Source organism: Prionailurus bengalensis, chromosome A2 (genome assembly GCF_016509475.1).
Source record: "Prionailurus bengalensis isolate Pbe53 chromosome A2, Fcat_Pben_1.1_paternal_pri, whole genome shotgun sequence".
Classification (NCBI taxonomy): domain Eukaryota; kingdom Metazoa; phylum Chordata; class Mammalia; order Carnivora; family Felidae; genus Prionailurus; species Prionailurus bengalensis.
This window is the reverse complement of record NC_057348.1, coordinates 168,073,110-168,094,081: the sequence shown is the minus strand read 5'-3', so window position 1 is coordinate 168,094,081 and position 20,972 is coordinate 168,073,110. Positions and strand designations below refer to the sequence as shown.

Sequence of the window (20,972 nt, the reverse complement as noted above, 5' to 3'; positions counted from 1 at the left end):
TAAACGTTGATTAGAACTGTTAATCCATGGCACTGTTGACTACTTCTCAAGCTTTGCTGATTTTCTCTTTATTTGTTCAGTTGCTAAAAAAGTAGTGTTGAAGTCTCCAACTATAATTGTGGGTTTGTCTATTTCTCCTTTCTCTTCCTTCCAAAAACTCCATGTGAAGTTTTGCTTCACATATTTCTAGCTAGGTTGTTTGAGCATACATATTTAGGATTCCTATGTCTTCTTGGTGGATTTATATCTTTATATAATGTCTCTCTGTCCCTGGCATTTTTGTTTGTTTTGATGAGTAGTTTATTTGCTATTACTGTAGCCACTGCTACTTCCTTTGATTGATGCTTGCATGGTACATCTTTTTCCATCCTTTTACTTTCAACCTGTCTGTAACATTATATTTAAAATGAGTTTCTTATAAAAAACATATAGTTGGATCATGCTTCTTTAATCCACTTAGTCAGTGTCTGTCTTTTCATTGGTGTATTTAGCCCATTTATATTTAATGTAATTATTGGTATGTTAAGGCTTAAATCTTCCATTTGACTATTTGTTTTCTGTTTGGTCTATTTTTCTCTGTTTTTTTTTTCTTCTTCATTCCTATAGGGTTATGATAATATTTTTTAGAGATCCATATTGATTTCTGTAGTCTTTTTGAGTGTATCTCTTGATAGCCTTTTTAGTGGTTGGTCTAGATATCATATTATTATACAGAATCACAATATACTGTCATTGTTTTACCGGTTAAGAATAGGGTGTAGAAACCTTACCTCCCTTTATGGCTCTTCCCCTCTGTTTATTATAATTATCTTAAATATTTCCTCTACATACATTTAGAAGCACAACAGACAGTGTTATCCTGTCTGTCTCAACTGTCAAACATAATATATAAAATTCCAGAGAAGGAAAACTAGTCACTTTCACTTTTCACATTCTTTTCTCCTTCCTGATGTTCCAAGGTTCCTTCTTCTGTTTTTGCCTTTGTATTTAAGTGCATTCATGTAGCAGTTGTTTTAGGGCAAGTCTGCTATAAAAAGTGCTCTCATTTTCCCTTTTTTGAGAATGTCTTAATTTCCCTGTCATTCCTGAAGGATGGAGATATATATATATATATATATATATATATATATATATATATATTTAATGTTTATTTATCTTTGAGAGAGAGAGAGAGAGAGTGGGTGTGTGTGAGAGTGCAGGGGAGGGGCAGGGAGAGAGGGAGACAGAAAATCCCAAGCAGGCTCTGCACTGTCAGCACAGAGCCTGACACAGGGCTTGATTTCACAAACCATGAGATCATGACCTGAGCTAAAATCCAGAGTCGGACGCTTAACTGACAGAGCCACCAGGAACCCACTCCTCCTGAAGGATATTTTTGATGGGTCTCTGGATTGGTAGATTTTTGGGATTTGGGGCTGATGGTTGTTTTCTTCCGGCACTTGGAGAATGTTGTGCAATTTCCTTGTGGCCTCTGTGGTTTCTGATGGGAAATCCTTTTTGCTCGGATTGTGTTTCCCTCATAGGTAAAGTGTCATTTTCCCCTGGCTGCTGTTAAGATTTTGTCTTTGAATTTAGTTTTCAGAATTTTAACCATGTGTCTTGGAGGAGATTTGGGCTTACCCTGTTTAGGGTGCTCAGCTTTGTGAATCTTTAGGTTTATATCTCTTGCCAAACTTGAGAAATTTTCAGGCATCAAGTTTCTGAATGCCCTTTCAGCCACACCTTCTTTTTTTCCCCTTCTGGAACTCTGATAATATGAATGTTAGATCTTTTGTTATAACACCACACTCCCTGAGGCTCTGTCCTTTTTTTTTTTTTTTTTTTTAGACTGTTTTCTCCCTGTTGTTGGACTTGATTTCTGTTGTTCTCTTATCTAGTTTACTGACTCTCTCCTCTATCCCTCATCTTTCTATTCAGTGCATCCCCTGAGCTGTTTATTTTGGTTTGTGTATTTTTCAGTTATAGTATTTCCATTTGGCTCTTTTTGGCTCTTTTTATATTTGGCTCTTTTTATATTTATTTATTTGCTGAGACTTTCTATTTCTTTGCTAAGGCTTCTAGTTTTTCATTTCTTTCAAGTATGTTCATAATTGTTCATTGAAGCATTTTTATTATGACTGCTTTACAATCTTTGGTAGGTAAAGCTAACACTTCAAGCCTCGGCGTTAGGGTCTACAGATGAGATCTTCCTGGTTTTTGGTGTGACTAGTGATTTTCTGTTGAAACCTGAACACTTTTGTACTATATTATGAGACTCTGGATCTCACTTAAGCCTTGTGTTGTTGTTTTTTTAAGATTCTATTTATTTTGAGAGAGCGAGAGAGAGAGAGCACAAGCAGGGGAGGGACAGAGAGAGAATCCCAAGCAGGCTCTGCCCTGCCTGTGCGGAGCCTGATGCAGGGCTCAAACTCATAAAGTGTGAGATCATGACCTGAGGTGAAATCAAGAGCCAGACGCTTAACTGAATGAGTCACTCAAGCACCCCTAAGCCCTGCATTTTAACAGCTTTTGCTGACACTGCTCTGCCAAGGTGGGTGAGGGGTCCCTGTTACTAACATGGGGGTGGGAGTCCGGGTTTACCACTAGGCTTCTGCTGACATCTGTGCTGAGGGGTCTAGTCCATGTGTTGGGCAAGGTGGGTGGGTGGGAGTTTGATCTCCCTATGTGGGCTCCACTGACATGGGGGGGGGGTACCACCTGCTCCCTACGTGGCTGCTTTGCCAACCCGGCAGAGTTGGGGGTGGTCATTGGCCTTGTTCCAGCTTCATAAGGGAGGACACCCAGGCTGCCTCTTGGCCTTTGTTGTCACGGGTACAGGCTGTGCTGTGCTGTTTTTGGCAGTGTTTGATGAGAGTGGAGCTGCTGTTGTCTAAAATGTGCTAAGTAGCTCCCTTCCTGGGCCTCTGGCTGGGGAGAGGTGACCTCAGTCGGGGCTTCACCTACACTTGGTGCTCCCGGGTTGCTGGCTGACTCAGCTCCAGTGTGAGGCGCATAAGGCCAAAGGACAGCCCAGGGAGCCCCACAGGTGTGGCTCCTCAGATTCCCTAGGACCGCAGAAGTCTGTCTTCCGCCACCCCTCGTAGCCTCCTGTGCATATAATCTGCAGGGTTTTAGTTGTGCCTAGTGGGAGGGGTAGGAAGAATGTGTCTTCTCCGTCTCCCTGGCAGCAGTCAGCTCTTCCTCGGGTTTTGTCTTCTCAGTAGCCTTGAGAGGAGTTCAGAGAGAATGTCTAATGCCCTAATGTATGCATTGCTTTGGTCTTGTATCCAAGTGTCCAGTTTCTGCCTGCTCCCAGGAAAGCTTAGAAGTCAGTCTAGGGGTTCCGGGTCTCCCTGAGATTACCTGTACGGAACACCTTTTATCAGTTGGCCGACTGTTGTGATTGAGCCCTCCTTACAGACCCCAGAATTGAATTGGCTCAGGCTCTTGTGCTGTTTAGTATGTGTGCTGCCGAGGCGAGCACTTGTGCTCTTTAGATTAAAAAATACATTCGAAGTTTCGTTATTTTAAATTCTACAAATGAAAAATTTTTATGGGAAGTTCCTTTTGTGCTCTTTATTTGTTTGTTTCCGGATAGATATTAAGACCACCCTTTTGGGAATGGCATGGTTAAACTATGCTTACTTTCTCAATTCACAGTGCTAGATACTATGCTAATATTACAAATGTGCTTTCATTTGAGAATCCTCCCAGGAATGAAGCAACGGTTAATAGCCACATAAGCATACACTTCATATGGGTGGTTTTTTTAGTTGCTTTTGGCAAGTGGAAGATGCTTGCTTATTATTAAGTACATTTCATCCTGAAGTAAGGGGAACAGTGACTATGGGGTTCGGTCTCCCTGCAGCGACCCATTCTCTAAATGCTATATTCAAACAGGGCTGCTTAGAACAAGTTGCCATTAGAGGCTAGCCTGTTTGGTGAGTTTTCCCATCAGCTTCCCCTTTGGGTAATGCCATAGAGCCTTTTGAGATTCAGAAGTGTTCCAACTGTTTGAATCTTGCCATTTGTAAATGAAAAAAAAAAAAGTTAGATTTGCATTTGAAAAAAGAATTCAAGTGTGTTCATGAAGGCAGCTTATATCTGCTGAGCCCTTTTTATTCCCCAGAACATGTGGTTCTCAGCAAGTTCTGGACCTCCCTGTACCACACTCACGCACACACATAAACAGGCACAGAGCCGTCCTGATTTGAAGATTTTGGTAATGTGTTTTTGAACAGGGCATAAAAATATATCTCTGTAATTACATGATATTTAGTGATTAGATAATTATGGATAATTGCATGGGGTAGTTCTAAGTGCTAAAGTGTTACCATAAGATCTAAAATGTACAAATTGCATAATAATTATTCTTGGGAGTTATTTGGTAATTCTGAGCATAATTATCATGTGATCTGCAGTGCGTGTAATTAATGCATAATCACATGCATTTTGCCTTCATAACTACTTCGCTCTTGTTATAAAGCTCTTTGTCATAACATTTGAGTATAAATATAATGTAATTGGCTCCCAGATACAGCACATTAGGCCCCATGATAATTGCCTTCAGAGTAACAGTACCCTTATTTCATTGCAAACGTGTGGCTCTTAGGCAGGCTGGAGCTCCAAGGAGCCCGAGACGTGGCGGTGAGGAACAGGACGGCGGTTGAGTGGTGGGTAAACGTGTGCACGTTTGGGTCGAGAATGTCTTTGCTACGACCAGGACCTTTCCATGAGACAGTCTGCATCTCTTGCTGGGGACAAATCTGTGAAATGTGCTCCTGGTTCAAGGGCACCTTGCTGTCCAGCCACGCCACCACTGCGCCTAGTGTTTTTCATCTGGCAAAGCACCCATCATATTTCTGGTCTAGATGTCTCAGAAGGCGGGGATTTCTAGAAGGAAAAGACCTTATTAGTAAACCGCGGTGAGCGCTTTGGCATTGCGGGAAAACTTGGAAACAGCAGCAGTTTCTCCTGTGACTGAAACAAGAGCTTTGCTCACCTTCCACGTTGATAATGCAGCTTTTGCATCTGTCCCCAGGCTTCACATGGCAGGATGACTACACCCAGCACGTGATGGCCCAGGAACTCTTGAACCTTCCCTCCCCGCAACATCTGGACGCCTCCAGCACAGCCAGGTAAGTAGATGCGGTTTATGTCTCCTTGCTCTCTGGCCACGGCCAGCGTCCATCAAGCTTGTTTTTGTTTGAACCTATTGTCTTTTGGGTGTAGAGGGACCAGAGAGTTGGAGAAGTCCAATATGGAGCGGATGGGTGCTTTCCTTTCCTCTGTGTCCTAGCCCAGTGGAGCCAGATGCATTGGCGTAACCCTGTAGCCAGGGGCTGTCCTCGTTGACAGACCTCCCAAGGGCCCTGTCCCTTTCCCGAGACCCTTGGAAAGCCCTGCATCTTCAGAGCCTTGGTTGGAAGCAGAGAAGTCAAGATTTCTCATTTCCCAGTAAGAATTTATGTTCTCTTTAGTACAAAAAGCAGAATTAAATCCTGGAAGTTTTCCCGCTGCCAGAGCCTAGCAGTGCTGCGCTGAGTGTTTCACTCTGCAACATCTCCTCGCCTCCTCGCGGCGCACCGGGAGGGCTCCTAATCTCCCACGCACCCTTGCAGGGAGGGAAAGTGGGACACAAGAAGTTGGAGACTTAGTCCAAAGCAGACAGGCCACAGTGAGCCAGCTGGGATTGTCTCGTCCCTCAGCCATGGAACTATATATTCTTCAAGTGAATAAAAAGTGAAAAGCCCTTTCCCAAAGGCTTAGGAAAGTTGGGAAAGTCCTTTTTTTTTTTCCCCAAAGAAAGAGACTATTTGAAACTTCAGTGAGGAAAACCTCAGTTACACAGAAACGTGGGCATCAGCCTTTAGCTCATGTTCCTCTAATAAGTGAAGGAGCTAAGCCGCCAAGAAGTTCATTTCCGAATCCAGGGAGATTAGGTGGGTGAGCACGTGTAAAGGACTTGTGCACACTGAAAACGCATTCCCATGTTAGCTCTTCTCCGGCCAGACTAGGAGTTTCTTTAGGTGGAAAACGTGTCCTTCTGTGTCCTGCGCCCGGCTGTCAACCTTGAAGGCCTCCTTTGTCAAAGAGAATATGCCATGAGAGTCTGTGAGTGTGTGTAAGACTTCTCTGTAAGAAAAAACAACCAAAAACCAAAGTCAAGCTATCTTGAATTTCCATTTTTGTTTTAGATGACTTCATACTCTTTGCACTTGTCTTTAAATTACCCTCGGGCATTTCAGTGCTGCCCACTGCTCCTTCCTTCCTAGTGAAGATTGAACTTCACTAAGATGAGGGGCTCTGTGCCAGGTAACCTTGAACTCCACCATGAGCAAAGGGTAACTCCTTGGACAGCTGAGGTGAGAGAAAGACCAGAGCACAGCATCACCCAAAGACCTACGTTTGCAGACGAGGTGAGGCTGTTGAACAGACACCTGGTTGACCACCTTCTTACCAATGTCGGGATTGTCATTTGCAAAAATTGCCAGCTTTATTACGAAAAGCGACACCTTATCTTTGTTGCTTTTTAATAAATAAGATTGAAAGTTTAAAAATATTCATAGTAGAGATTGGAATTTTCTTCCGTATGGATTTCCTATGCATGATCCTTGCCCATATGAAAAGTTTTTTTAATTTTTCTGTTTTGTTTCTTTCAGTGTAGAGCCTTTACATTTGAGGCTAGTAACCTGTCACATATCCCGTCTTGTAGAGGTATCTTTTTGGTCTGTACCGTAGATGACACCAGTATAGTTGCTAATGACAACAAAGTGCCCTTAGCTCTCTCTAGGCTGGATTTTTAATCTCTGTCTTTGAGAGTGTTGAACCTAAGTAAACCAATCATCCCAGCTCTACCAGCAGAGCCCTATTTTTGGAGGACTTGATGGGACGTTCTCCGCATTCCTGTCTGTCTCACTCCTGGCTCTGGCCCCCGAGGGACGGTGTTCCTAGGCTGTGTCAGTAGGCGCCCGTGTCCTCAGGCTGGGCCTGGGTTTGGCCAGTGGGATTCAGCCCAGCTTAGAGGGCAGAGAAGAGGGGGTCAGGATGGCAGCGGGACCTGGGCAGCGTGCCTCCTCCCTCCTGTCGGTCTGGTGGCTCGCCACGGTCATCTCTGTTGTGCCTCTCAGTCCTGTAAACAGCGCCTTGTTCGGTTACACGGACATCCTGCTTCAGGCTCCAGTCTGTTTCCTGATGGCACTCTGCCTGAGAGACAGTCTCAGCAGCAGAATAGAGGCACGGATTCCTGCCATCGTCTGGCTCCGGCCTCCTTGCAGCGAGGGTCACGGTCAGACGGTCATCACGGTACAGACGGTACTTTTACCTCTTTTCAAAACTTTCTGCACTTTCTTTGGCATTGAGATGATCTGTTTACCAGTGTACGTACTTTTTAATAGTCTTTCTCTGTAGGTATATCTCATAACACTTCGTTGTCTTCCAAGACTATTGGTCAAATATGCTCACAGTTTTTCTTGTGTAAAATTGAGGCATTTGTATTTTTGCAGAGAGCTACCCTCCTTTTCACAGGGACTTCCACATTTGTTAACTTGTGATACATAGAATTGGATTATAGTTCAAAAATCCATTCAACATGTAGGTAGTGGTCACTCTTCTCTTTTTTAGCATAATTTTTTTTCACACTTTTAACATGATTTTTAAAATTACTTCTCTCTTGGATTTTCTTACTGTCCTTACACTTACTTTCTTTAAAATGGTTATTTATTTACTTTGAGAGGGAGAGAGAGCATGCATGTGCACACATGAGCGGGGGAGGGCAGAGAGAGAGGGAGAGAGAGAATCCCAAGCAGGCTGCGTGCTGTCCGCACAGACCCCGATGTGGGGCTTGAACTCACAAACCGTGAGATCATGACCTGAGCCGAAGTCAAGAGCTGGACGCTTAACTGAGCATCCCAGAACCCTTAGACTTGTTTTTTATGAAGCTTCCCGAGTTCAACTTTTTTTCATGTTTCTACTTATTCATTTTTTTAAAAAGTAATGAAATTACAAAAGTTTGTGCATTAGCTTTGGAACATAGTTTTCGTCCCATCCCGTGACTGACGTCTACTTGTTTGCTTCTGCTCTAAATTATCTGTCACTGTAATTTTGTACCTTTCGGAAGTAGCTAGTGCCTGGTTTTTCATGTTTATGTTGTTTTTAAACTTGAAATTAGCACTTAGTTTATTTCATTTTAGTCAGACAATGTGACCTGTTCAGCTTTTAGTTTCTGGAGATTTTGAGGTTTTCTCTGTGGCCTATTTTATGCCATCTTGTTATTAATTTTCAATGGATAAAGATATCATACCCACTATTTGCAGGGTGCAGGTTTTTTACATATAGTTGATGATTCTATATAGTTTATAATATGTCCTTAATTATATTTGACTTACTGAAATTTCTCAGACAAAACTGTTTCTGTGAATTTTCCTTTGTTGTTAATATATTTCCCTTAAACACCGAGGCTCTGACTTTTGGGCGTGTAAAGGCTGCTGCATTACATCTTAATTGGTGATCGCTGTACCCATGGTCACTTCCAAAGGGTGCCTTTGTTGACTTTAATGGTTTTTGTCTTGGATTCCATTTTTCCAAAATTAGTATTGCCATTCCTGCTTTTTCTTTTTCATTTGCTGCCTAATTGATCTGGCTGCCCTTTAAAATTTCACCCTTTGGACTTTCTCTATTTTACACGTGGATTTCCTGAACGTCAGTCGGCACTTTTTCAGCCCCCTGGACAGCTCGGTGAAGGCCCTGCTGTCCCTGCCTGCGCCCATTTCCTCTGTGGAGTGTGAACTGTTTGCTTTTGTTGTCTGTCGTGTTGTGACCATCACCTTCTTGGTTTGCAGATGTTTTTAAAGTGCAAGTTTCTATCATTATTAGTGAAGAAATCGGTATCTTCCACCTTATTACGCTTCTGCCTTCTTTCCCTCTGTCGCCTCTCTAGGCGCTGCTTCTGACCCAGGGACCCCCAGCACCTGGCACGTGCCTTTTACCAGGTTGACATGTGGTCAGTATTGAATCAGTGAAGGAAAGACAGAATGAATGATCTACTGACACTTTTGAACTATTATGTGGGTAACCACACCGACCAAGAATCCTTCCTCACTTTCTTCATTCCATAGGGCATTTCTAGAGCATTCTACACTTGATAGAATTGTCAGTATCCACAACTGGCCAGTGAGATATACTTGGCATGCTTCATACAAGACAGTTAACCTTCAGAGAGATTAACTTGCCTGAAGGTTTAGAATCACCTTCAGGAAGCCCAGCCCTGCTTCTGTGCTACCCAGAGTAAGCACTGCACGTGAAGCCCAGAAAGTAGGCCCATCAGTAATTAGATGCCGGACGTAAGGAGCAGAGGGGAAGCGTGAGGGGTCACTGAGAACGCGGGAATCCGAGCCTGCCCTTTGCTGGTTCTCCTGAGAGCCAGAGGAGGTGAGCAGGAGGCCCGCAGCCTGTGTGGAGCTCTGGTGAGTCACACAAGACTGGCCGGGAGCGTTCTGTCAGGTGGTCACGAGGCTTCTACGTGAAGAGTGAAAAGGTGCTTTCTCAGTAGCTACCACGACGGCGAGAGGAGTGAGAACAAGGCTCACTGCCTGCTCCCTGTAAAGATTTCGTTTCCTAGTCTGGGCTTTTTTTTTTTTTTTTAGCAAATTTTCTAAATTTTACATTATTCTAAAATCTTACATTATTTGGAGCCTGAAGGTCTGTGCACGCATGTGAGAAAGAGAATACTGGAGTCCTAAATGCAAAGTGCGTTTGGTCTTTTAGAAGTGGAAAATGTATACTTACAGAGTTTTGACCGACTTTGAGCTGAATGCCAGGCTAAGCCCATTTGCAAGTTCACTGCTCCAGGCTTGCCCCATGTAGTGACGGCAGACTCTTCACTGTAACATATTACAGCATCACAGACAAACCCACTGGCAACAGACACTCCAGGAGGATGAACGAGACAACCGAAAGGCACTTTTACGAGGTTACAATTCGTGACGGAGAAAGACAAACTGCCAGAGAAGTGAATCGACTTCAGTTAAAATACATGTCGACATCATAGAACATATTTCCTCCCTTCAATAATGGCCGAGGAGATGCCAGCCATGGTTTGAGGTCAAAGTACCATGAAGTCCTTATCATGTGAACCTGTGAGGTTCACTATGGTGTAGCTTGAAAAGGCATCAGAAATAAAAGCAGGACAACTTTGTCAATTGAGGCAATTAAACGCAAACAAGAGGAGTTTCTGTAAGTCCTAGTTTTTATGAAATATGTACAAATACCACACCAACATTAATGATCCATTCTTGAAAACCAGAATTTCTATGTGAAAAACCTAGCCAGGATCCAGTTCTCCATTCCTATAAGTGGGAAGTCTAGAATGAGTCACACACCCACCTAAGCCCCAATACATTTCCTGAAGCGTGTCAAAAATCACCCTGAAGACCCACATATAAGTAACAAACTGTCATGTTGATGTAAAATACTTAAGACGCTGCTTCCTGGTCACTAAAAGTGTAAATGGCTACTAACAAATTGAGCACTTTATTTGCTGTAACTCAACCTCACTCAGCCTGCAAGACATATACACAGACCAGACACACAAATGTAGACACACACACGGATGCACACAGGCATGCACACACACACACGGATGCACCAGAAAGGCGCACTCACACACACACACACACACACATACACACAAACACAGACATATAGACACATGTAGACACAGGGCCCTGAATGGGGGAAGTTGATGCATTCTCAGGCCTTGAGCTCTGTTCCCCCTTCTCCTGGGTTTATGGCCTTTCTTTTTAAAAATTTTTTAAGCTTATTCATTTTATGAGAGAGAGAAAGCACAAGCCACTCTCTCTGCCTCTCTCATGCTGACAGTGTGCACTGTCAGCACGGAGCCTGATGTGGGACTTGAACTCATAAACCGTGAGATCATGACCTGAGCCTAAGTCGGACGCTCAACCCCCTGAGCCACCCAGGTGCCCCTGTGGCTTACGGCCTCAACCCTGTGCTTGCAGAACTGATGGCTATTCTGTTTACATATCAAAATGCCTTATTTCTAGAATTACCACAAAACTTTCTCATAGTTGGTACACTTACAAATAAAAGTGAAAATTAAATGATTACTTAAAAGCAAAGTCTCTCCAAATACAAAACTCAGCACAGAAAGGATGGGAAGAAATGGAAAAAACAGCAGATGAGTCTATGCCCTTCCTGTGTGCTGTTTTTCTAAACCTCATGTTGACATTGTGTGAGCTGTACCCGCTTTCCAGCAGTCTGGGATATTCTTGTTCAACGTCAAGGGTACTTCTGGCAGATAATTAAAAAAATACAAATTTTAAAAACCAGTATTTACTTACATGAAGGTCAAATGCATTTAGTAGCAAAAAAAAAAAAAAACCCACCCACATATGTGGCTATGTAAATGTCAGAGCTTATAATTGCTTATAATTACTTATTATTCAAAAATCAGCTGCCACATTTATTGAACATCCACTACAGAGAGCACAATTTGAGGTTATATACAGTTGCCATGGGAAACGTGTCTGGTTCTTTCTACACAAACAGTATTTGTGGTTGTCAAGGAGGCCTAACAGACTGGGAGTATGATGTCTTCTATAATCTAAAATGAGACACTTTTCTTTCAAAAGAAAAGTAATTTGATCACGCCCCCCTCTTCCCCCCCCCCCCCCCACTACACCACAGTGATCACTTTTGTTACCTTGAATTCACTTTCAGTGATAATTTTTAGGTTGCACAGGAAAGGCGTCATTTAACAGGTTAATAATATGAAATGTGAGCGTTTTGGGCTAACTCTGCATCGACCCAGAATTTACCGTCTGTATCCAAGTTCTTTCTTTCAGTCAACACGTACTCTTTCAGTGCTTGCTGAGTTAGGCTCTGCGTAAATTCGGGGCTTTGGAGCAGAGAACGTGAAGAATATAGAGAAACACGACCCCTTCCCTCAAGCAGCTTTCATTCTAGTGAGAGGATATGTAGCAACAAAAAGTACATGTTAAATAAAGACGGTCATTTCAGTCAGTAATAAAAGCTACAAAGAATTGAAGGTAATGTAATAAGCAATGAGTGGAACACACCTCGGGTTGGATGTGGCTGGGAGGGAGTTTCTGAGCTACGAGGTGAATGAGTGTCCAGGGAAGTGGAGTGTGATTGGGGCTTTTGCCAGTTAGTGATGTGACCTGGTGAACTTTTCCGGAGGCCCCCATGGCTTCCAGGTGACAGAGGGGAGAGGCCCCCCGGGGCCATCACGCACGGCTGCTCGTGACTTACACGAGGGGGACGTGGACGGGTTTGGGGGGTCTCTGGGTCAGCCCGAAGGAGTGTGTGATGTGCGAGTGAGGAACAGAGACGAGGGAGAAGAGAAGTGAGCCCTGTGGGCTACGGCCGGGGCACAGGTGGGTGATGTTGCCATTTGCAGAGATGTGTCAGTGGGCACAGCGAAGCCGGCCGCAGACAGCGTGATGTGGGAGGAAAAACAAACTGGCAGGTGGCTTCTGAGGAGAGGGAGCCTGGACTTGATGGTCTGGGAAGTTCTCAGCCTCTCCATGTTACACACGGTGCCGGTGTTAGAGCTCATCGTCAGACAAGCTCCTCGCGGGGATCAGGGCATCAGAGAGTTCAGTGACACAGAGGGGTCTCTGAAGAGAGAGCTTGCTGCTTGGTCTCCTGCCCCATTTAGGGTGCATCGTGGCCCTTTGGGGGCGGCTGCTTTGCTCAAAGCAAGGCCGTCAGCGGGCTGGGAAGTTCTGGTCGGCGGGTCCAGGCTGTGAGATGGGTGGGCACAGAGGTCAGCTCTCCAGAGCCAGGGCTCTGGGAGGCCGTGGGGAGTGGGAGGACTGGGGGCTGATCCGGACAGGAGGCCACTGAGGGGCCAGATGAGTTTCCTGGATGGGCTGAGGCCCGTGACCCTGACTTCCTGCCGGTAGTGGTGCTACCCGGTCACTTCCCCTGTGCCTCTGCTTCTGGTCATGCTCAGCCTGTGCAGAATGCCTCTGTCTGTCGGGCAGTTGGTCGTGCTCTTAATGACTTTGCGCGTAAGTCCAGCGGTTGCCCTCTCGGCTCTCACGTCCGTGCTGGATCGGTCAGCCTGCATTTCCGGCCTCGTCCTGGCCTCCCCTCCTGGACACAGCCACGGCCTCTCTGGTCGGCACTCAGGCACGAAGCAGCGTCTAGCTTCGGAACAAGCCCCATTCGTGTCTCGCTGCCACGTGGAAAGAAGGCAGAAAGCTTCTCTCGGTCACTCCTGCTGCAAACCTGTGTGCCTGGCGTGGACCGCACGCACAGATGGTGACGCGTACGTGGCTCTTCCGTAGTGCCAGCGTGGAAATGTTCGGCACTGCGTCAGTTTCCGGCTGTGACAGATCACCACAGACCTCGTGGCTTACACGGTGACCGCCTGTCACCTCGCAGTTCCCTGGGTCACAAGCTCAGCCGGGGCCTCCCTGAGCCAAAGCCTGTGGTGTCGCGGGCGGCCCCTTCCAGAGGGCCGGGCTGGAACTGTTTCCTCCCTTTTGCGCTCTTCCCCGCCTCCCTGGAAGTCATCCTGCCCCTCATCACTCCGCCACCGCCTTCCACCTCCTCGCCCTCTGTTAAGGACCTGTGGCCACCCTGGGGCTCCGGGGTAACCCGGGATCAGGCCCCCATCTCAGAGTCAGCTGACCGTGGGTCTAGCGCCATCTGTGCCCTGGGACCCGGCACGCTCGTGGGCCCTGGGAGTCAGGAGGGCACCTCTGGGTCCCCCTTCTGCAGCCGCGAGCAGCGAGCCATCGGCAGGTGCTCCCTGCATCTGAAAAGTCATGTATGTGGGGTGTTTGCTGAGGCGTTGGGATGCGGTGAGACCAGGGAGGGCTTGATTTCAGGGCTCTTTCTACTGTATGTCGCTGGGGGAGAGCAGCCTTCGCCTGTGGGACACCCACCTGCCCTGTCTGCAGCGAGGCCAGCTCTCAGTTCCGCTGCCTCGACCTGCACTCGCGGCAGCCGGGGCTCAGGCCTCAGACCCGTTCTCGGCTCTTGGTTTTGCCTTTGCCTCCTCTGCCTGTGTTCCTCCCTCCCCAGCCTGTTCCATTTCCCAAACCTCAGACCCCCTTCCACGTGAGCCTCTCGTGTTGCGGGCCCGCCGCATAGCCCTGCCCTCTGCTCCTAGGATCGGCCTTGCAGCAGGTCCTGGCTGCTTTCTGTCTGCTGGCCTTTGCCTCCCACCCCCGGTGCTCAGAGAGGCCGCGTTGACCTCTCCAGGGGCCCCTCATCAAGTGCCCACGGTGGCTCGGAGACGCGTCGGGACACCAGGCTCAGGGAGGCGCCTGAGAGATTCGAGTCCAAGGCTCATGTGCGTCAAGGAGGCGGGCCTCACCCTCTGGCCCTGAGACCCGTGTCCTTGCTCAGGCTCCAGGGCCGTCCCGCGTGCATTTCTGTCATGCGGAGCAGAGGGCCAGGCAGCTAATTGACATAAACAAATGTGCGACTGGCTCATAGTTTTCTTTTGCGTTTCAGAACCTCGAAGCAGAGTGTGGATGAGGACAGGAGGTCCGGTCTGGAGGACGACGGTGGTCTGGCCAGGGCTGTCCAGCGCTACCTGCCATACCTGGAGGCCCTGTCCCAGGCCGTTGCTCCAAACGTGCGCCTCCGCACAAAGCACAACAGGCCGCCAGCCCAGGTGAGCCTCGGAGCTCCGTGGTCCGGGGGGGTGTCTTTCACCTGCCACGTGCCCTTTTCTCCAGTGTGAGTCTTTGGCATTTCCTGGTTTCTCTCCTGAGTCCCGGACTAGTGTGTGGTACAGGGACGGTCAGGGCGTGTGCAGAGAATGCTCCTGGACCCTGCTCAGAGGAGCACACGACCCTCCAGCGGTGGCTGCCCACCCACCGTCCACACGGAGCCAGTCAGCAGTCCAGGTCCCTTAGGGGTGAAGGTCTTCAGGATGTCTTCCTTGGAGCAGGCTCGGGAGCTCTAGAAAGCCACCATCAAATACAGATAGGACACCTACAGGCAGCAAAGAGAGTGTTTCCTCCTTTACCGCCTTTACAGCAGTGGACACTCAGTTGTGAGGGAGCAGAACCGGAACCCTGAATTTGGCTGGGGTCAGGGGGGCCCAGGGGAGCCTGCTGTCCTGGTGAGTGAGCCCAGGACTGTGTTGGGGTCAGGGGGACCCAGGGGTGCCCCCATCCTGGTGAGTGAGCCCGGGACTGTGCTGGGGTCAGGGGGACCTAGGGGACACCCCATCCTGGTGAGTGAGCCCAGGACCGTGCTGGGGTCAGGGGGACCCTGGGGGGCCCCCATCCTGCTTAGTGAGCCCGGGACTGTGCTGGGGTTAGGGGGACCCAAGGGACACTCGAGCCTAGGACTGTGCTGGGGTCACACTGCCAGGCCTGCCTCTCAGGAAGCCTCTGCATCCTGGGCTCGCCTGCCCTAGGTGGGCATCCTGTGTGGTGCGGAGGGTCTAGGCGCCGTGCTCTCGGGTAGAAGTTCATTTTCTACCGACGCTACATGCCCTCAAGCCATTCTGAGATGCTCAAAAGGACATTTTAAAGAAACAGAATCACAAATGTCAGCTGTTTAGATGGAAAAGAATGACTACTTGTTAAACTGGACTTCCCAGATTTTGACTCACCTGGAGAGAGCAGGGACAGTCAGAACCAGGGGCCTCACGCATCCCGAGGAGGGGGTTTGGGCAAAGTGCTGAAGTCCAGGGTGATCGTGGGCATGTTGGGTTTTGGCAGTGACGTGCACACTTTTTTGCTGGACATTAGTTATGTCCACTGGGATTTGACATATTTTCCTTTCTATGAGTGACGCGTGACTGAAGGTCCCTTTCCTCTGAGGCTCTGCTGGGGTTTCCTCAGAAGATTTTCCCCAGAAAATATGGGGGACGCAACGTGTGTCCCCTTTTCAATTATTTTCCTGTCAAGAAGCCACTGAAGTGATTAAAGCCCGCCCTGGGCTGAGACTGTGTGCAGCGCCCATGCGAGGTCCTTTCGAGGGCACACTGCTGATGAGGCCCGAGTCACCTGAGGACAGCAGCGGACTCTGAGCGGGCACGTCAGAACGGGTGCTGCGGCCCCGCAAGGTGAGGTCAAGTTAGGTGTGGGCTGAGGTGCAAGGTTGGTTCAGTTCTGCATCTTACGGGCAGAGCCCCCAGAGAAAGGACGTCTGTCGTCCGGGCTTCTCTAGGGTCCTGTTACTTGACTTGCGTCAGCCCCTCCTCGAGGTCCTTCACCGTCCAGCCCTCGTTTCATAGTCACATTGGGATACAAGGCCCTGTGGGGAGTCCTAGCACCGGCCAGGGCGCCTGCTGAGGCCATGGGGTTCCAGAGCCCCCAGGCCACTTTGAGAGGCTGCTGGGAGCTCCTGCACAGTCACGTTTCTGTCCTGGATCATGGGAATGTGTTTGCCCAGTTCGTGGCATTTGCCGTAACGGATTCAGTCCTCACAGACGAGCCCCTAGCAGGAGAGAGTAAGATAACGCAGGGCGGCCCCCACGCTGCAATCGGCCAGTCCCACTCCCGCCTGGACCCTTGGCCGGCTTCTCAGTGTGGGCCGTAACCCCTCTGAGCCGGATCCACTTAACACTTTTTTCTAGATGTCGAACTTAAGATTTTGTATTCATTTATTGAGACCGAGCACTTTCTATGAGCCAGATGCTCAGCTGGATACCGTGGAGTGAGAGGTACAATTGTCAAGGACCTTTTCCTGGGTGGTGGCCGGGGGCCGGACATGGTGGGCGAGATTCTGGACACTCTGGAGGGCGTTCAGAACCGATTCCCACCAGTGCCGTGTGGCCTCGGGGAGGCCGCTCAGCCTCTCTGCCCTCAGGGTCCTTGGCCGTGAAGTTGGGCCATAAAACGGTCCTAGAGTCACTGTGAAGAGAAGCGAGACAAGGCACATAGAGCTCACAGCAAAGGCCCGAGTCAGTAGTAGTTACCACTGTTAGTCTAACCTGTCTGCAGAAACACAGTCAATGTAGGTCTGGAAACCGCCTGCTGGTTCTTGCTGGAGCCCTGTCTCCCGAGGAGACCTCAGCTGAGCTCTGGGTGCCCAGCCCCGCAGAGCGCCCAGAGCCCGAGCGGCTCACCTGTTGACTTACTCCGCGGTGCCGGGGAAACCAGCTTCTCCCAGTCCCGAGGATGGGAGACTGGAATACACACACATGTGAGATCACTCGTTTGTCCTCCTCCTTTGTCCCCCGATGTGTCTTTATCAAAAGGAACATGAAGCCTCATGCTCAGCCTTGGCTTCCGTAATGGAGACGTTGCGTCGCGTCCCTGGGTGTGGGACCCAGAGATGGTTGTGGAGGCGGGAAGGGCAAGACGGTCCTTACACGTTCCCGAGACCCAGGAGAAGCTTGAAAGCAACCTGCCGACGTTTCTCTGGGAAGCGGCTCCCGTCCCTAACCAGTCTGCGGCCTTCTGTGCCGGGGACAGAAACGGAGCAGGAAGGCGCACAAGCTGGAGCCCAGGTGTTGGCGAAGCTTCATCAGCCGCCTGCCGGTGCCGCGGGGCCTCGTGCTCATCCTGAACCCAGCACCATGTTTCCCCTCCTGCGTGGCCGTCTCCTCACTCAGCCGCACGCTGGGATGACCGTCAGTTTAGAACAGAAGTTGCTGCTCCTCGGACGAGGACGGGCATGGACGGCCTGGGTCCTCTGCCATACTGCCTTGCCGTCCGCACCTGCTGTGGGGTAACCTAAGAGTGTGACATCAGGGACTCTGAGACTGTCACGTGGTCTATGCCGGCAGTGTTGGGGGCAGGGGAGCCGTGGCAGAGCCGGGGCTGGGGGTGTGACCCCCAGGTGGGTGAGTGACTCTGCCAGAGCCGCCCAGTGTCCTATTGGGCCTGAGGTTGGGGTGGGGGTGAGTCTGTAGCCCCAAACGCTGGTCAGCGGGATTCGCAGCAGAGTCCGTCCAGCCCTGGCTCACTTACCTGGCGACTCTGACCCTGAGCATCTGGACGGGCCTCCCCATTCCTCACGAGAGTGTGACCTTCCAGAGCCCTGAGGCTGTGGGGTCAGTGCCTGGGACTCTACCCTGGGGCCCTCGGAGGCACAGGACGACCGGCATCCATCTCAGGAGAGAGGGTCTGGCGCTCGCATCCCCACACACTCCATCCGTCTGACTCCGTCTGCCGAGCACGACTCGCATGGTCCTTAACCGCCCCCGGCAAGATGGCCACACACTGTGGTTCTTCCGGGCAGGCCTCTCCCTCACACACGTCCCGGGTGGGGTGCTGGACCCTGCGGCCCCCCTGCCATGCGGCCACTCCAGCACAACAGTAACGAGCTGATTCAAAACATGAGCACTTGGTGGCATTTTTGGCTTAGGCTTTTTTCTTCTCTGTTGAGATAGATGGTTCTCCGTATTAAAGACTGCACGAGAACCTAGAACTTGTTATTTTTTCTGTCCAGTGTCCTCTCTCTAATGAACAGAGACCGGATAAAGCACAGGAAATACATAATCAGATGTTTTCAAAGCTGCTGTGCAGACGTTTTTGCCACCTTGCGGGCTATCAAACAAATATCAAGAAAGTTGACTTAAGTCCAGCCATACGGATAATTGTAGCATAGACATGGATTAAGCCCTCCAAATGAAAAGCAGAGATGTTCAATTTTTTTAACTTTTTAAAAAACTCATTTATTTATTTTGAGAGAGAGAGAGAGAGTGGGAGTGCACATGCACATGAGCAGGGGAGGGGCAGAGAGAGAGGGAGAGAATCCCAAGCAAGCTCTGTGCTGACACAGAGAGATCATGACCTGAGCTGAACCCAAAAGTTAGACACTTAACCAAATGAGCCACTCGGGCACCCCCAGAGATGTTCAAATTAATAAAAACAGAAAACAGATAACCATATTCTACTAAAGCCAAAACACATGATATTAGAAAGACATACATAAGTTGGAAGTAAAAGTATGGAAAATATACACAATGGAAACTCTAAATATCAGAAAGCTGCCGTGATGATGTTAATGTTAATCACAGTACACCTCAAGACACTTAGCATGATCAGAGATAGAGCATTTTATAACAACCGAGTGATCAATTCATTAAAATGACATAAAATCGGGGCGCCTGGGTGGCGCAGTCGGTTAAGCGTCCGACTTCAGCCAGGTCACGATCTCGCGGTCCGGGAGTTCGAGCCCCGCGTCAGGCTCTGGGCTGATGGCTCGGAGCCTGGAGCCTGTTTCCGATTCTGTGTCTCCCTCTCTCTCTGCCCTTTCCCCGTTCATGCTCTGCCTCTCTCTGTCCCAAAAATAAATAAACGTTGAAAAAAAAAAAATTAAAAAAAAAAAATGACATAAAATCTTTTCTATGAGCCTAATGTCAGCACTTCAAATACATGAAGCAAAAATGCAAGAATACTAAAAAGAGAATTATGCAAGTCTACAATCATTTTTAGAGATTTTAACTCTCCTCTCTCAGTAACTTCTTACACAAATAGGTAAAATAACATTAAGGATATAGAAGATTTGAACAATACCATCAACAACTTAACCTAATTGATATTGATAGAATGATAGTATCTAAAAACTGCTGAATATACATTATTTTCAAGTATACATAGAATATTTCCCGATATAGATCGTGTGCTGGACCATAAAATAAGTCAATAAATGTCAAAGGATTAAAATCATACAAAGAAAGATAAAGGAAAAGAAAGCTTTAGATCATTATTCCTCAGAAATATAGAAGTAAAAATTATAGATAAATTTTAGCAAGCAAATCCAACATTATATGAAAAAGCATAATACATGATGATATAAGGAGATTGTTTACATATGAAATTAGTCAGTGTAACTCGCCATATTGACAAGAAAAAGGAAAACTATATGATAGTCTTAAAAGATGCAGAAAAAGCATTTGACAAAAGGCATCATCAATTCATGGTAGAAATCTACGACTAACATCACACTGAATGAGGAAGGACTGAATGCTTTCTACCTAAAATCTGGAATTAGACAAGGAGGTCTGCTCTTGCCTCTTCAGTACTGGGGGTTTTAGCTAGTGCAATAAAGTAAGAAAAAAAATAAAAGGCATGCAGATTTCATGACCACCTTTGCAGAAAATTTGATGGAATCTACCAAAAAAGCTACTAAAACTAGTAAGTGAGCATAGTAATGCCATAGAATACAAAGTCCATGTACAAAAATCAATTATATTTCTCTATATAACCACAAACAATTAGATATTAAAATTCTGAAAAGTTACTTACAGTAGCATCAAGATTGTGAAGCAATTAGAGAGAAATCTAAGAATATGTGTAAGGATTTGTACACTGAGAATTAAAAAAAAACATTGATGAGAGTAAAGAAACTCTAAATTAATGAAGATATATATATATACCATGATCGTGTGTCAGAAGGCTCAAAAGTGTTAAGGTCCCCCATACTGATGTATAACTATGACAGCAAAGTACAATCCATAAGAAAAAAAATTGATAAATTGGACTGCATAAAAATTAGGAATTCTCTTCTTTAAAAGATAATGATAAGTGAGTGAAAAGACAAGTCACGGGCTGGGAAAAAATATTTGCAAATAATACACCTGAAAATACTTTTCTCTACAATGTATAAAGAACTCTCAAAACTTGTTAAAAAGAAAGAGAGGAGGCAAATAAAGAATTGAGCAAAAGATTTGAAAAGACACTTCACCAAAGAAGATAAATGGGTGGCAAATAAACTCATCGTAAAATGTTCAACATCATTGTTTATCAGGGAAATAAAAATTAAAACCATGAGGAGATGCCATCACATGCCTACCAGAGTGACTGAAATTTAAAAGACTGAGCACACCATATGTTGGCAGTGGGGTGGAGGGACTGGAACTCTCATATTCTGCTGGTGGGAGCGTAAAACAGTGTAGCTACTTTGGAAGCATTTGCAGTTTCTTAAGAAATTAAACATATGCTGCTCCATGATTTAGCCATCCCACTCGTGTCCAAGATACATCAGAGCTTTGTCCTTTCGGAGACGGTATGTGAATATTCGTA

At 47.3% G+C, this 20,972-nt stretch overlaps 1 protein-coding gene across 5 annotated transcripts in view; it reads left to right on the top strand.

Moving 5' to 3' along the window:
- Positions 1–20,972, top strand: part of PTPRN2 (protein tyrosine phosphatase receptor type N2) — an 805,581-nt gene that overhangs the window by 287,020 nt on the left and 497,589 nt on the right. For all 5 annotated transcript variants that reach the window (XM_043590047.1, XM_043590044.1, XM_043590046.1 and 2 more), the window contains 2 exons: positions 5,021–5,117; positions 14,491–14,653. In XM_043590047.1, coding sequence (XP_043445982.1) covers positions 5,021–5,117; positions 14,491–14,653 — 260 coding nt within the window. The remainder of the gene's footprint in view (positions 1–5,020; positions 5,118–14,490; positions 14,654–20,972) is intronic.